Genomic DNA, 15,534 nt, shown 5'->3' with positions numbered 1-15,534 from the left:
CCCCAGCCCCTGAGGCCCGGCAGAAAAGGCTTCCCCGCTGCCCCCACGTCTGCTTTAGCCGATGAAGCCAATTCCGTAGCAAATGGACCCTGTTTCGCTCCTTTGGGTAAAAACCCCCAGACTAATAAAAGAGGTGGCAGTGCGTTTTAATAGAAAACCAGTGTGTCCCCACTTTGGTAATGGGGACAGGCACGTAGAGCGTCACCCCGGGAAGGAGCAGCACGGCACTGGCCGTCCCGTGGACGCTTGTCTGCGGGTTGCTGCGGGAGATGGCGTCTTCCTGGCAGTCCCTCCTGGTGTCTGACCACGGGCCTCCCCGCTTTTTTCCAGGCCCCCCTCCAGGCAGGGGTCCGGACCACACGGGTCCCCATGGCCTTGCAGCACCGGCGATGGCACGGTGTCTGCACGGGGTCACGGGACTCGGAGGCACTGTGGCTGGCGTGTGGCACCACCTGGGGTCCGGGCGCACGCGCCGTGCTCCGGGGGCGGTGGGGGTCCGGGCAGAGCGGGCTGCCTCTCGGCCGCTCCGGGTGGACAGCGGAGGTCGCGGGAGGCACATGTTTCCCCCGGGGCACGAGAGGGCCCCTGAGGCCTCGGGGTCAGACCTGGGCCCAGAGGCTGGGGCCCCACCACCAGCACCAAGGGGAGATGCCAGGCCCCGCCCTGCACGCTCGCGGCCGCAGTGGGGAGGGCCCCACGCCAACAGCCAGACCCGTGTGCCTCCGCGGGGTTTTGAGGTCCAGGCCCCGCAAGCCCCAAGCAGCAAGGTCCAGTTTTACTTCCGAGGGGTCTCGCGGGCACAGGGCCGGTGTCCCTGTCTTCAAGGGGCCCCACGCGTCCGCCTCCGGGCCTGGCCCAAGGATACGGAGAGTTCCCACTGGGGTGAGGGCTCTCCGGGGCCCGAAGCAGGCAGAGGAATCGGTTTTCTGGTAGAACCTCACGGTGGACCCCCACACATACAAGCAGGGCCCTGACTGGATGGGTGGGCCGCCTGCTGCTCCAGAGCCAGGGCTCCGGGCCCCTCCCCCCGCCCCGGGAGCCCCCAGACCCCAGCGGGGGCTCCCGCCCTGCACGACGGGGGCCGTGGGGGGTGGGGGCGAGCATCCGGCCGCGGTCACAGCTGCAGCAGGCTGTGCCAGCAGGTGACGGCCGTGTGCCTCAGGCGCAGGGCAAGCGCGAGGAGCCGGGCCCGGAGGTCCTCGAGGGCCAGTGTCACCCGCTCCGCCCGGCCGCAGTACAGACCCAGCATGAGCACCAGCAGGAGACATACGGACAGCCGCAGGAGCAGGGAGCCGCCGCGGGACCTGGGCCGGCCGAGCGCTGGGGGCGGAGGGGGCCCCGGGTGAGCCTGGGGCTCCCTGCTCCTGCGGGGCTGGCGGGGAGGCTGCAGGGAGGGTGGTGGGTCCCCGGGTGCCCCCCGTGGTCCCCATGGGGCGTGGAGCCCCCCCCTTCCCCTGCCGTCCGTCTCCCACCCCTGCCTGGGGCCTCTGTTGGGCCTGCCTCTGGCACCCTCCCTTGGGACAGGAGTAAGGGGGCAGGACCCCAGAGGGGTGCTGTTGCCAACCGTGTGTGTCAGGGGCTGAGGTGGGGGGACCTGCTGGAGCCACCGGGGGTGTGGTGAGCGTGGCCTGGGCACGGGGTGTGGGGGTGTGGGGGGGCTCAGACTCACCCTTGGTGGCCGTGGTGGACTCCCTGCTGGCGATGTCTGCGGAGGAGAATGGAGACGCGGTTGGGCGGGCAGGCCCCGGCTTGGGGGCGCACCCGACCTCAGCCTGCCCCGCGCCCTCAGGGCCTCGTGTGCCACGCCCACCCCCCAAAGGAGCCCGAGAAGGGCCGGGTCGGACACAGCCACCCCGTTTCACAAGAGGAAGGTGCAGGGCCCTCCAGGGTCTGTCCCAGCCTCGCTGCCCCAGGTTCAAGCTGCCGGGATTGGGGACCCCGAGAGGCTGGGCGCTGTTCTCATGGCCTGTGCGGTGTGGGGTGTGGTGACCCCACGGGTACCTGGGGGGGGAGCCTGTAGAGGACCCTCACTCCCATCCTGCACAGTCTCCTGGGGGGGCCCCGACCACCCCCGGACCGCCTGCGCCCCGGTGCCCCATCCATAGAGAGCTGTTGGGAGGCTCCTGGGGGTGAGCGCGGAGGCCAGGGGGCTGGGCGCGAAGAGCAGGCAGGAGGAGTCTTGCAAGAGCCCCCCCCCCCCCCCCCCCCCCGCCGGCATCGGGAGAGGAGTGGGACCGGGCCGGGATGCTCGTGACGGGCCATCCAGGGAGACCCTAACACGTGTTGGGCAGAGAGTTTCATCCGCAGCTCGGCAGGTCTCAGGAAGTGAGGTCTTGCCGGGGGGGCTGTGGTGGGCAGAACGTAAGACGCCCCCGTGATTCCTAGCTCCCTAGTGTCCCCGTTTTTGTGTCGTCCCCTCCCCGGTGTGGGGCCCGTGACTTGCTTCTACCCAAGAGAATACAGCGAAGGGGAAAGGATTCTGCAGCTGAGATGCAGGCCCCGGTCAGCTGACTTGGAGTCCCCTCCAAAGGGAGATGATCTTGGGTGGGCCCGACCTAATCAGGAGCGGAGGGAGGGCCTGCTGCTGCTCTCAGAGGTGCAGCTGCTGACTTGTAGAGCTGCCAGGAACTGACTTCTGCAAACGGCAAGGGAGCTTGGAACGGACGCAGGCCTCAGGTGAGAGGCAGTCCCGGGCCACACCTGGACGGCAGCCTGGAGAGCCAGGCCTGAGCAGAGCACAGGCTGCACCGGGTCCACGCCCCTGACCCGTGGGGTCACTGCAATGATCACTGTGGCTTGCTCGAAGCCTCTAAGTCCGTGGTCACCCGGTGTAGCCAGCGGATACAGGGGCCGGTCCCAAGGGAAGGGCCGGAGCAGGCGTGAGGTGGGCCGGGGGCGGGGAGGGCGGCGGCGGTGAGGGGCTCTGGGGCTGGGGCCGGGAGGTGGACGGTGGTGGGAGCAGCTGAGGGGCGCTGCAGGGAGGAGTGGGCGGGCCGCCGGGGACGCCCGCCCGCCGGCCTTCCCTCGGGAGGACGGTGGCGATTTGGGCAGCTGTGGATTTACTGTTTTCCTGCCGGTTGCTGATCTGTTGACTGTTACTCTGTGTGCAGACTGACCCGTGGGCCCGGGTTTCGTTGGGGTCATCGGGGTCCCTTCAGAGGGCCTCCTGCGGGTCCCAGGACACGTGTCCCCCTGCCCCACCTGTCCCCGGGCCTGCCGGCCGCGTTCTGCCCTTACAGTGGACGGCCACCTCCGGGGGCTCCCGGAACCGCACGTGCCTGGCGGTCTTCTGTGGCTCGGCCCCGCGGCTGCGGCGCTCCGGCCGGCTCTGCCTCAGGATGGAGGGGGGACACCTCTTGTAGCCCTCCTGGGGGGGGACGCAGAGGGGAGCCGTGAGCCCCCGGGGCGCGGGAGACGAGGTGCCCCCCGTGGACCGCCCCACCTGCAGCCCCAGCCCCAGCCCCCCGGGTGACTGGTGGGGCCTGGAACAAAGCCATCGGGGCCGGCCCAAAGGACGGCGGCTTTAGCGGTGCCACGGCTGCGGTCCGTGGCCGCACAGGCCCGTGTCCCCTGGTCACCAGTCCCGATGGTGTCTGTAACAACTTTTACGGGTCGGTCGTGATGAGGACGACGGTAACTGAATATCCACCGAGGCCTGTCTTCACGGCCGAGCCGCCCACACAAAACCTCCCTGAGTCCCAGCACGCTCATGCCCGCCGCTGTCCCCCTGCCCCGAGCCGGGCCTGTTCGAGGTCAGTACCTGGCGTGGGTCACACAGCGGGCCTCTGTCACTCCCCCGTGGACGGGGTGACGGATCTGAGCATGAGACGGGGGCTGGGGACGGACGGAGCCTGGACACAGGGGCCCGCCCAGGGGCCACCCTCCCACCCACAATGAGTTTGGAAAGTAGAGTTACCGGACTGCTCTGAGCCTCAGTGTTTCCATCTGTAAACTGGCCACAACGGGCCGTTCTGAGCCCAGGCAGGCCCCTTGCTCAGTGGCTCCCGGCTGGGGGGCCCTGGCGGCACAGAGCCTGCTGCCGGCCTTCTGGGGGGCACACTAGTCCTGGGGTTTGGCCCAGCTCGTGGCTGTCCCCTCTCCTCGGTTGGGACGCCTGTGCCTGCGGCCTTCCCGGCCTGGCGGTGAGCACCGACATTAGGTCAGGACCCGGGTCTGAAGTTGGTTCCCACTTTGCCCTGGCCTGGGCTTCCGCACCTGCACCCTCACAGGACACCCTGGCCCTCCTCTCTCCACCCCCTCCTCCCCTACTCGTACACCTTCCTCCCTGGGCTGCGAGGGGACCTTGCCAGGGAAGCATCCAGACTTGCTGCTGCCTCGCTCCAGAGCTCTCCGTGGCTCCTGCTTCCTCTGCCTCCTCCGCTGTCTCTCCTGGTGCAGACCTCCCGGCCCGCCCTCCCTGCCCTTGCAGACTGCACGCCGGCCCTCCGCCCTGGCCGTGCACCTCTGCCGTGTCCCACCCTGCGAGGCTCCAGCCCTCTCTGCCAGACCACACCTTTGGAGAACTCCCCACCCCGGTGATTCCTCCCCTGGCGCCGGGGACAGCTCAGGGCAAGGGCAGGGACCGAGCCTCCCGCCCCTGCTCCCCCTTCCCACCCCAGCAGAAGCCCAGACCGCTGAGCCTGGGATGGGGGCTTGTCCGGGACCCTGCCTTACCCTCCCTGCCCCGGGCTGCGGCGAGCTCGGAGCGGCCTCTTCATTCTTTCTGGTCTGATGTCGCGTCTCTGGCCGGGAGTCGGGGCTCAAGGTCTGCCCTGCAGTCCTCATCTATCGGAGCATGGTCCTAAGACAAGCGAAGACGTTGCTTATTGTACAAGGGACCCTGGTAGGGGTAGAATTCCGGAGGGGATCCTCCTGTCAGCCCCGCCCACAAGGAGACCGGCTGCACCCTCCCCGGTGGCCACAGGGTCCCTCATCGTCAGTTTTCACGGCTGCCTAACGTCCCACAGGCTGCCGTCCGTAATTTACAGCCGGCCTCGGATACTGGGTGGGTAGGAAGTTTGCATTTTATTCTTGTCACACTGTTCGGAGGCCTCGGGTAAAGTTGCAATAAACCTCTTGCTTCCCCCTTTCACGGGGGAGACTCTGGGGGTGAGCGAAGGGCCGGCACTGTTGGGGTTCCGCGGGGCTGGGGGCGCTGCTCCGGAGGGTCCCGTCCTCCTTGAGGGGTTCGGGCTGGTGGGACGGCCCCTTGGTTCTGCACAGACTCTGTCTCCGTCTCCCTCCCTCTCTGTCCCTCCCTCTCTGTCCCAGGTTTAACTCACTTACTTATCAGGTGTCAGGTGGGAGCCTCCCCGCTCCCACCTGTGAGCCTGTGATTGCTAAGCACCTGTCGTCCCTACCTGTGGCCCTTCTCGCGTGGATTTTCTTTCGCAGACTTTGAAGGGCTCTTGACTTTTGAGACCTTCCCCAGCCCTTCTCTGGGCACAGACCCCGCCAGGCACCCGTGCAGGTGAAGCCGGGCATCGAGCATTAGTCCTTTGAGGGAGCTGGGAGCTGGGGGCGGGGGCGGGGGCGGGGGCGGGCCCACCCCTCATTGCACATATGGGGAAATGGACGCGGGGCTTCCCTGGCCACGCGGACACCGGGGGTGGGGGTCCCTGCCTCCGGGGCCGTCCCACCCCCACAAGGGCAGTGAGGACTTTCTGGGGGATGTGCCCTTTCCCTGTGGCTCTCGGGGGGGGGGGGGGTGGCGCTGGGCCTTCTCTGGCCAAGTGCCTTTGCCTGGGCCGCCGTCTGCCGCTGGGCGGTCCCCCTGCCCTCCGGCTGCCTGCTGCCCCTGCCCCGCCGGCCTCGCTCCACGGGTGGTCTTGTTCCGGCTCCGGCTCCCCCTTAAATGTCATTTCCTCCGAGAGGAAGCGGGGGCCTTTGCGGGAGTCCTGGGCTCTGTCCTTCTTTGGCCCGGTGACCTCGTTCAACAGCGTGACTGCCCTGGGCCTCAGTTTCCCTACCCCGTAGCACAGGGGGAGGCGAAGACTGCTCTTGGTACCCCCTCCTGCCCCCCCGCGGGCCTCCTCCAGCCGCCCGGCAGGCCCCCACCCTCGGGCCTCTGGCAGCGACAGTGTGTAACACGAGTGCTCTCCACTCTGAGGCCGCTCGTGACAGATGGGTGATAAAGGGTGGAAAATAGCTCAGGCCTGGGGCCTGCAGTGTGTCACCGCCGCTCCCCTCCCCCCCCCTCAGGGCGGGCCTTCTCGGGCAACAGCCTCTGACCTTCTTGAGGCCACACTTGCTTCTCCCTGGGGGTGGGGAAACTGAGGCCTGCCAGGTCTCAGAGCCCCACTGGGACGGGGTCTGCCGGTGGCTGGAGCCTTGTCTCTGGTGGGGGCCTGCCTGGCTGGGCACAGGTGGGCCGCAGGTCTCTGATCTCCTGCTGAGTCCCCAGATCTCCTGCTCCAGGCCAGGTGGGCCCGGGGTGCTGAGCCGGGAGCCTCAGGCCCTCCCACCCTCCCTTGCAGGAGCGCAGGTCTGGCCGAGGCTGTGCATCAAGTCCCGCAGAGGGTGGGGGTTGGCCCACAGGGGCTGAGCCTCTGCACCCGGCCCCGGCTCGCCTTTCCCGCCGACCTCCGGGCGTGTGTGAGGCGGGCCGGGCCAGCTCCAGCCTGGCCCAACGCCTCCGACGGCACCGAGCCCCCCCGGGCTGGGCCACCTGACCTGCCGTGGCTCTGTGACCACCCGGTAGGCTTGTCACTCCCTCCCCCCACAACCCGGGCCCGGGCCGTGCGCCCCACTCTGTGCCCCACTCCTCCCCACGCCCACTGACCACCCACTGCCTGCAGGAGGTCTCCGTCCTCGCCGGGGGTCCCTCTGAGACCCCCCATGTAGTGCAGTCCTGCGTGGGGAAGGGGCCTTCCTCAGCTCTGACCTTGTGGCGGGCGGCCAGGTCAGCAGCCACGCCGGCTCCCTGTCACCGCTCCCACCCCGCGCCGTGCCTGTCCACATGCTGGACCCTGGGGTTCAGGCCACGGAGGACCTGGCCGGGTCCCGTAGCCCTGGGGAAGCCGAGGGTCTCCTCGTGCCCCGGTCCATCTCCAGTGAGAGGCCTGGGCTCCCCCGCTCACCTGGGGCTGGTGACAGACACCTCCTCCAGGGGCCCCCGGGGTTGGCGCAGGTGGGAGAACCGTGGCAGGACATCACCGCGCAGAAGCCGGAGCCACGAGCCCCCCCCCGCCCGTTCGCACACCACATACACGCACAGCTCCCCACACCCCCGTGCGTGCCCACACCGCGTACACATGCCCACCTGGGCTCCTGCAGGCGCCGCACCTCCGGGTGACTCGCCCACCTGCCTGGCCCCCCACCCGCGGCCGATCGGAGCCTGGAGCCGAGCGGGAACCCGAGCTGTCGCGGCTCACGAGCCCGCTGAGAAGTTTCCATTACAGCAGCAGGCAGTGGCCTCTGGAGGGTCTGGCCGCCGAGGAGGCCATCACAGCGGGGCTCGGTGGCCGTGGGTGCCGTGTGCCCTCCCCCTCACCCGAGCGGCGTGGCCAAACGGCGGGGGCGGGGGGCTGAGCGCACAAGATGCGAGCTGCACCTTCTTCCGGCCGGAGAAGCGGACAGGAGGCCACGGACACCCCGAGGCCGGCCTCCCCGCGGCAGGGCGGGGGCTCCCGGGCCCGGCCGGCCGCCCCCAGCCCAGCACTCACAGGGCGGAACAGTCTGGCAGATCCCCAGATAACACACACTTCTGATGTGATCAAGGGGAGAACCCCTGGGGACGCCCCCTGGGCCGGCCTCTCGCTCACTGGGCTCTCCTGCCTGGGGTCGGGGGCACGGGGAGCGGGAGCTGTCCTGACAGTCCCCAAGGACCCTCCCCCAAGTCTCTGCACATTAGGACGTGGGGCAACAGCAGCTCAGGGTGATGGCCGGGTGCCTGCCGGGTGCAGTGGGGTGCTCTGGAATGGCTGACCTTGGCTTGGAGAGCCCCAGGCACATGGGAGCAGGTGGACCCCAGCCCTGGCCACAGTGAGACCCAGGGGGGTCACCCAGCCCGAGTTCCAGGCCCCCGTACAATGGTGGGCGTTTGCAAGCCATCCAGCATGTTGTAAAGGTGGAGATAACATGCCTGCACAGGGTAGGTGCCCAGTGAACGGCATGTTCTGAGCTGGAGGGTGACCCACGTGCACAGTGGGCCAGGATGGGGACTTCCTCTGATCGGATCAGCTCAGAAAAGGGCCGGTTCCCTGAGGGTCCCGAATGCTGGGGCTGGGGCTCGATGACCCGAGTAAGAGACCATTCCCTGCTCAGCTTGGCTGTGCCCACGTTGACCTACCCTCAGCAGCACCCTCGGGGGCCTTTGGGGCAGGCGTCTGTGCCTGAGCCTGCTGCCCCTGCAAAATGACAAGATTCCTGGCCACGGGTGGCTTCTGAAGGGACTGTGCTTGGCTCATCACCGGGGGAGATTCATCGAGACCCCGTGCCCCAGCTTTGTGGTGGGAACTGGCCAAGTCCCCCACTTGACCCACAGACGGCTGCACCTCAAGCAGGAGTGTAGAGGGAGGGCTGGCCGGGGTCCTCGGGTCAGGCCAGGCCACGGAGGAGGGGGGCTCAGAGCGCCAGGGAGTGAGAGCACCCACCGCCCGCACTTTTCAGACAAGACTTGGGGCTCAGAGGGGGCTGGTCCACCTCCCCGCCTGCCCGCCTGCCCGCCTGCCCGCCTGCCCGCGGCAGGTTCTCCCCTGCTTCTCTGGTTGGGAATCTTCTCTAGTAGCATCGTTCCCAGATGGGAAGTGAGCCTCTACTCACCCCCGGAGCTGGGATCTCACCTGGCTCCCCCTGGGGCCGTGAAGCCAGGCTCTGTGACGTCTCCAGTGACGGGATGTCAGTGTGGTCCCGGCCCGGGCCTGGCCGTAGCGCCCCCCCACCCCCACCCCCCCACCCGCCACCTTCCCCCAGAGAGACCCAGTCCCTCCAGCCTCTTGCCGCTCTGGCCTGGTGCCGCTGCTGGTCCGCTGCGGGGCGGTCTGTGGCCGGCCTGCGTCAGGCCGCCTGAGCTATAATTACCTCTCCCCTTTGGCAGGAATAGCAGTGACCCTGCGGATAGGCCGCTGGCAGAAGAGGAGGGACTGGTGTCCCAGGCCCTGAACACAGGCCTACGGACAAGATATGGGGTCGGTGCCCCGGCCCTGCCCTGCTGGCCCACATGCGGGCTCCAGCCTGGCAACCCTTGGGGAACGTGGATTGGACTCGGAGGCGGAGTGGGGGTGGGGACGGCAGGAGGGTGGGGTGAACAGAGTCCGGCCCCTGCCTGACCCTGCCCCAGAGTGGGGCCCCGAGGCGGAGGGCGCCCACCCTGCTTCTCACCCCTGCGCCCCTGCATCCTGCTCTGGGGTCCCGGGAAGAGCAGGCAAAGCATGGGCCCCATGCTGCCATTGGGGTGCACTGGCTGAGCCCCATATTGGCCCAGCAGGAGGGGCTGGTGTTCAGGTCAGAGGGGGGCAGCAGGGGTGAAGGCACCTGCATTTCCCAGGGTCCTTCTGGGCTGGGGGCTCCTTGTGTCTGAGCGGCAGCCGTCCCACATTAGCAGATGAGGAAGTGCCACTCAGGGAGGGGAGGCAACTTGCCCAAAGCCACACAGCCCAGGGGTGGCAGCCGGGCGGGGTCTCAGTGCCGCCCCCCTCCCCCCCCGCCGCCGCCCCAGCTCGCCCCAGCTGGCTCCTGATCTGCGGGCACATATGGCCGCCCGGAAGGGGTGAGGCCCGAGGAGAGACCACCCCCACCTCCTGTCTCTGTCGGGAACTCAGGCAAAGCTTCGGGGCCCCCAGGGTGTCCAGGGAGGATGGGGGCTGGGAGGGGCAGTGTGGGCCGAGGAATGTCCCAGGGTCCCCTGAGGGCCACGCAAGCCACGGGGCCTGGAAAGCAGCATTCGTGCACACTGTATACAGAGGCCAGTGAGGTGCTGTGTGTGTGGGGTGGGCCCGTGGGCGATCTCCGCGCTCTGCAGCAGACTGTCCTTGCAAAGGGTCTGATGGCAGACGCACTCGGGTCTCTGGTCATGCTCAGCTCTGCCTCAGAGGGCAAAGCAGCCGTGCACAGGATGGACCGTGGATGGGCATGGACGGTGGACGGGATGGAGGTTGGATGGGACGGACGGTGGACGGGACGGATGATGGTCGGGACGGACGGTGGATGGGACGGACAGTGGTCGGGACGGACGGTGGATGGGACGGACAGTGGTCGGGACGGACGGTGGATGGGACGGACGGTGGTCGAGCATGGCTCTGTTCCAGTAAAGCCCTTTTCACCCTCATTTGTAAAAGTCAGCTGGGCCGGTCGGCCCAGGGAGGCAGCTGGGCGGCCACTGCTCTAGGGACAGCACCGCAGAGGGCCGGGGGCAGAGGGTGTCCCGCCTTCCGCTTGGCCTCCTGAGGTCCTGAAGCCAGACGAGACCCCTCCCGCTGTGCGTGGCCGGGTGACACCCACCCCTGCCCAGGTGCCTGCCCCCATCCATGGGAGGCGGGGCTGCACCCCCAGACCCGGGCTCCGGGACAGCTGCTTCCGTGCCCCTTGCCGACGGGGACAGGGCTGGCCCAGCCGGCTGTCCTGGAAGCCGACGTCTCTGCGGCAGACCGCCCCGGTGATTTCTGCGCCCAAGCCCCGCGGCACGAGGTCTGCCCGAGCTCCGCTCTAGCCTGGTAGTATTTCCTGGTCTCATCTGATCCAACACGCTGCGCGCTCCCCACGTGCCTTCACCGACTGAGTTTCGTACCTGCCTGGGGTCTGCAGGGCGAGCTAAGGCTAGGGGAGTCCTCGAGGGGCCTCGGTCCCTGTGTCCCTGGGGAGGCGCTGTGGGGGACCCGGAGCCCCGGGTGTGGCCGGGGGACGGGAGGCAACACGCCTCCAGACCGTCCCGTGAGCTGCAAGCGACTGGGACCAGAACACCCGCCGGCTTTCCCTCCACAGACTTTCGCGGCAGCCTCGCCCCGTGCCGGGCCCCGTGCCCTCCTTTGCCTGTCGTTTCCCAGGAAGGCGGGATGTCCCAGTACCTATGGTCCCAAGAGCTGTGAGGCCCGGGAGAGAACAGGTGTCTTTATCAGTGGGGTTCTCCAGAGAAACAGAAGCGACAGCATGTGCGTGTGGAAAGAGATTCACTCTAGGGACGGGTCCCCCCCTGCTCGTGCTGTCACTCTCAGGGCCTGTCCCCCATGCTCATGCTGTCACTCTCAGGGACGGGTGCCCCCGTGCTCGTGCTGTCACTCTAGGGACGGGTCCCCCTGTGCCTGTGCTTTCACTGTCAGGGCTTGTCCCCCCGTGCTCGTGCTGTCACTCTCAGAGATGGGTCCCCCCCTGCTTGTGCTGTCACTCTAGGGACGGGTCCCTCCATGCTCGTGCTGTCGCTCTAGGGACAGGTCCCCCCGTGCTCGTGCTGTCACTCTAGGGACGGGTCCCTCCGTGCTCATGCTGTCGCTCTAGGGACAGGTCCCCCCGTGCTCGTGCTGTCACTCTAGGGACGGGTCCCTCCGTGCTCATGCTGTCGCTCTAGGGACAGGTCCTCCCGTGCTCGTGCTGGCCACAAGGCCCCACGACCAGACCCAGGAGAGCTGGCCGTGGGTCCCGCTCTGAGCCCAAAGGCGGGAGGAGACCCGTGTCCCAGCTGGAAGACGGGCAGAGAGGACGGGTTCTCCCCCTCCGCCTTCGTCTTCAGGCCCCAACTGGTCAGACGAGGCCCACCCACACCGGGGCGGCCTCCGTTTCCCTCAGTTCGCCGAGTCAGATGTCCGTCTCACCCAGAAACGCCGGGCGTAACGTTCCACCAAATAGCCGGGCCCCTGCGGCACAGCCACGCTGACGCGTAAGACGAGCCATCGCAGGGCTGGTTTCCACCTGGAGTTCTGGGGGGACCGCAGAGGCTCTGAAATGCAGCCACCGCGGCGACTCGGCATGGCCTGGGAGCGTCGCGATGGCCTCCGTCTTTTGTCAAGCGCCCGGGCGCCTGCCTGTGGCCCAGCACTGACTCCGACTACTGGGCCATCCTGGGACCAAGGTCCTGCTGGATGAGGGACCCTGCGGTGGGCAGGTGGGAGCCGAGGCCCGTGTGTGGTCCCCCACCTTGGCCCAGCCTCAGGGCCAGGTCCAGCGTGGGCAGGCCACCCAGCCGGGCTCGTGGGGAGACTGGCCCGAAGACTGCCCCACTCACCCCTGCACAGCCCACGGGCGTCCTTGGTCACGGGGCTGCGTCCCCTGCGGGGAGTAAGTGAATACATTCCTGTTGCTTCCTGCCGCTCGACTATCCTGTTTGTGGCACTTTGTTATGGCAACTGCAGCGAATGACCGGACGCCTCAGCGCGGGCGCCGAAGCCCCGGGGCTGGAGGAGTGACCCCGGGCACCCAGGACGGAGGCACAGAGACGAGCCCGAGGGTGAGCCCCGGGCCCCTCCAGTGTGAGAAGTCGGGTGCTCAGAGGAGTGTGGGGCCTGGGGGGCCTGGGGCTGGGCTGGGCAGTGGGGAGAAGGCAGAGGGCTCCCCGCGCCACCGCAGGGCCAGGAGGGGAGTGGGAAGAGCCCCCTGAACTTGCCGGAGCTCTTCCGTGGATTGGAGAGAGCAGAGCCAGAGTGGGAGGGCTCAGGGGCAAAGAACGGAGGGGTGGTGGGGGCGGGGGCAGTACAGGCTTCACACTGGAGGGGCTGGTGTGCGCTCTGGGTAAGAACCAGGCTGGGGTCCCCGGGCACAGGCTGCCCCTCGCGGGAGGCAGTGGGGTGGGGCGGGGGGGGGTTCTGTTCAAGGGAGGAACAGCTGACCGTGAGGTAGTGAGTCCCCCATTACTGGAGGAAAGCAAAGGGTGATTTGTGCCTCTGGGGACTCTCCAGGACTCGGCACGAGTCCACTACTCCACTACGACACTTGGGGTGGGGACAGCACCAAGGGAGGGAGGGGGGCAGCGGTGAGCCTGTGGCCCGTGTGCCCGCCAGGGCGCTCTTGACGCACAGCTGCCGGCGAAAGACTTCTCTTCCAGTGCAGATGTTGGTGGGGTCACAGGCCCCCGTGCAAGGTCAGCGCCCCTTCCTCTGGAGCCCACGGCTTGTCATTCTCGGACGGAAACGGACGCTCGGGAGGTTAGGGCCACACGTGCCCACCCTACCACCCAGCCGGAGCCCTTGTTCGGAGGACAGGCTGCCCGGGTGGTGCTCCCACCCCAGCCTGGCGGGGCCCTGGGTCACCGTGCGGCTGGTCCGCTCCAGTCGGAACCGTGGGACGTGGGGCCCCAGTCATCTGTCTCCACAGCTGTGATAACGGGAGGCTCTGGGCCCCGTTGTGCACTAACAAAAGAGGTCCCTTTTCCCATCTCCTAAATTATTCATGACCTCCAAGAGGCTGTAAAAGTCCTCAGCTCTCTCCAGGAGCCATAATTACAATGATAAATTTTATTTATAAAGCCGGTCCCTCCCGCGAGCCAGCTGCCTGGGGGGCGGTACATAAGCCATAACCGAGATAGGGGCCGTGGAAATCTGCCTGTCACAGCTGGCTTTCCGGCAAGGTCTCGGGGCTGGCTGCAGAGGCGGGGGCAGCGAGCGGAGGTGGGGGGGCCTCGCCGCTGGCCCAGCCTGCCGAGGGGCTGTGTTCGGGCTGCTGTGGGGGCACCGCACGGCCCCAGGGCGCGGGCTTCCGGCGCAGAGCCATCCGGTGTGGGCCTGGCTCCTGCCCTGGGGGTGCCGCTGGCTGGCTTCTGGTCCTCGGTCTTGGGGCCCTGAGAGCCCACTGCAGGCACGTGGCCCTGGCTGGCCCCGGGGCCGAGTATTCACACCCGTGACACGTGCCCCGATGTCTTTGCACGTGATCTGCCTTCCGCGTCACTCGTGTGTGGGCACCTTCGCGGCGCGTCCTCGCTGAGCCCTCCCGTAGCTGAGCCCCCGTCGACCTTCGCCGAGCCCGGTGGGTAGGAGCCAGGGTTGGCCCCCCTGGCTGACGAGGACTTGGGCTTTGCAGGGAGACTGCCCCGCACGGGAGCCTGAGGAGGCAGCTCAGGGTGAAGGTTTGTAGCGGGCCCGCCGGCACCTCCCTCGCAGCCAAGGCTGCATCGCTGCCTGGACATCTGGTGCGGAACGTTAGAAAGAGCTGGCCCTGGGGCCAGAGGGCCGGGGCGCCCCCGTCCCCCTTCTCCTGGCTGCGTGACCTGGGGCCAGTCACTGCCAGTCAGAGAGCCGCTGACCCCTCCCCTGCAGGGGCTGCTGGGGCACCAGGCGGGGCTGGCCGGGTGGGCGCAGTGGCTGAGGTGCCCACCACCCGCCCGGCCCGGGCGTGCTCGTCACTGGGCGCTGCCCTCCCCGGTGGCGCCGCGTGCAGGCGAGAGCCTCCCCAGGCTGGTCGGCGGGGAGAGCCTGTCTGTCTGTCGGATAAAGGGCCCGGGTGGGCCTCGATCTCAGGGGCACCGGACATTGCCTTGGTCAGTGAGGCTTAGGGGGGCCGGGACAAGTGCATCCGGCCACAAGCCCTCCTGACGGCAGGCCCAGGGACGTGCGTCCTGCCGTGAGGTTAGAGCCCCAGCTCCTGGCATGCGCCTGGGCCGCATGTTACCGCTGGCGTTGCGCGCTCACGGGTTCCCTGGCGTGTGCAGGAAAAGCCATTTTGGTGGAGTGAACCCCAAACAAACCAGCGGGAGCTTCTAAAACCGCCCACCCTGGCCGGGAGCCGTTCCAGACCCCAGGGTGGTTACGGACAGGCAAGGTCCCCGAAGACTCGGGGGATGCAGGGCTGGTGGTCCCCACCCTGTCCCCGCTCGGTTCACCCTGCGGCCCCCGCAAAAGCCAAACGGACCTGGAGGTCTCCTGGGAAGTCATCTGTGGGCTAGGGCGACAGCTGCAGGGCCGGCCGTCCCGCACGTGGGCCGGGTGGCTCGGCCGAGGTACCCGCGGTGGATGCCGTCCGTGGCCAGGGGGTCTCCAGCAGGCTCCACGGGAGCACCTGGGCAGCACACGCCTCCCGGGTGGGGAACTTCCCTGTTTGTAAAGTCGCCCTGGTGGCCCTGGCACCCAGGAGACACCACACTGGGAGTTACAGGCGGGCCTGCGAGAGCCGGAGGGCGCCCGTAGGTCACACGGATGGGTGGCCCAGACCCGTTAGCCTCCGTCACCTCGACAACACTCCCTCAACTCAGACTGGGGGCATCGTGGTGGGGGGTCCTCGATGATTAGCTGATGACGGAGGAAAACACGGGCCTGGGTCCCGGAGGGGTCCCCGATGGGCACAGGAGCATCATAGGGGGCAGGGCTGCAAGCAGTGACCTGGTGTCCCGCTCTGCACGGGGAGAGACGGCAGGGGGCTCCTGGACCCTGGAAGTGGCCGGGATGGTTGGTCAGGGGCCTGGGAGGGGCCGCGGGAGCCTGGGGACAAGGGGCTGGAGCAGGTGGGGGCTGGGTCTGTGGGGCAGGCACACAGCGTGGGGCTCTGGAGAGAACTGAGCAGACAGGCCTGTTGGGGTCTGATGCAGGTCACAGGAGACAGGGAGAGGGCCCCCTTCGGGGCTGTGCCTGCCTCCCCGCCTCCGTGTGGCCCCCCCGGGCCCCGGACCCACCCCCGGGG

The 15,534-nt window shown here is 68.2% G+C and overlaps 1 protein-coding gene across 8 annotated transcripts; it reads right to left on the bottom strand.

The window, feature by feature from the left end:
* Positions 1-130: 130 nt before the first annotated feature.
* Positions 131-8,928, bottom strand: CB3H14orf180 (chromosome B3 C14orf180 homolog). Of its 8 annotated transcripts, none has more exons than XM_003988046.6 (5): positions 8,784-8,928; positions 4,675-4,801; positions 3,238-3,367; positions 1,670-1,705; positions 981-1,320 (listed from the first exon to the last, which is right to left on the bottom strand). In XM_003988046.6, the coding sequence occupies exons 2-5, from the start codon at positions 4,783-4,785 to the stop codon at positions 1,115-1,117; spliced, it is 483 nt and encodes a 160-aa protein (XP_003988095.3). In that variant the 5' UTR covers positions 4,786-4,801; positions 8,784-8,928; the 3' UTR covers positions 981-1,114. The 8 variants fall into 8 exon arrangements, with proteins under 8 accessions (XP_019689269.3, XP_044916555.1, XP_019689270.3 ...); XM_045060621.1 differs by having other exon boundaries at positions 8,764-8,784; XM_019833713.3 differs by lacking the exon at positions 8,784-8,928 and adding an exon at positions 7,262-7,670.
* Positions 8,929-15,534: the final 6,606 nt, after the last annotated feature.

The sequence above is a fragment of the Felis catus genome, chromosome B3, assembly GCF_018350175.1.
Source record: "Felis catus isolate Fca126 chromosome B3, F.catus_Fca126_mat1.0, whole genome shotgun sequence".
NCBI classification, from domain to species: Eukaryota; Metazoa; Chordata; class Mammalia; order Carnivora; family Felidae; genus Felis; species Felis catus.
The sequence above is the reverse complement of the archived record's forward strand: the minus strand, read 5'-3'. Positions and strand labels throughout refer to the sequence as shown.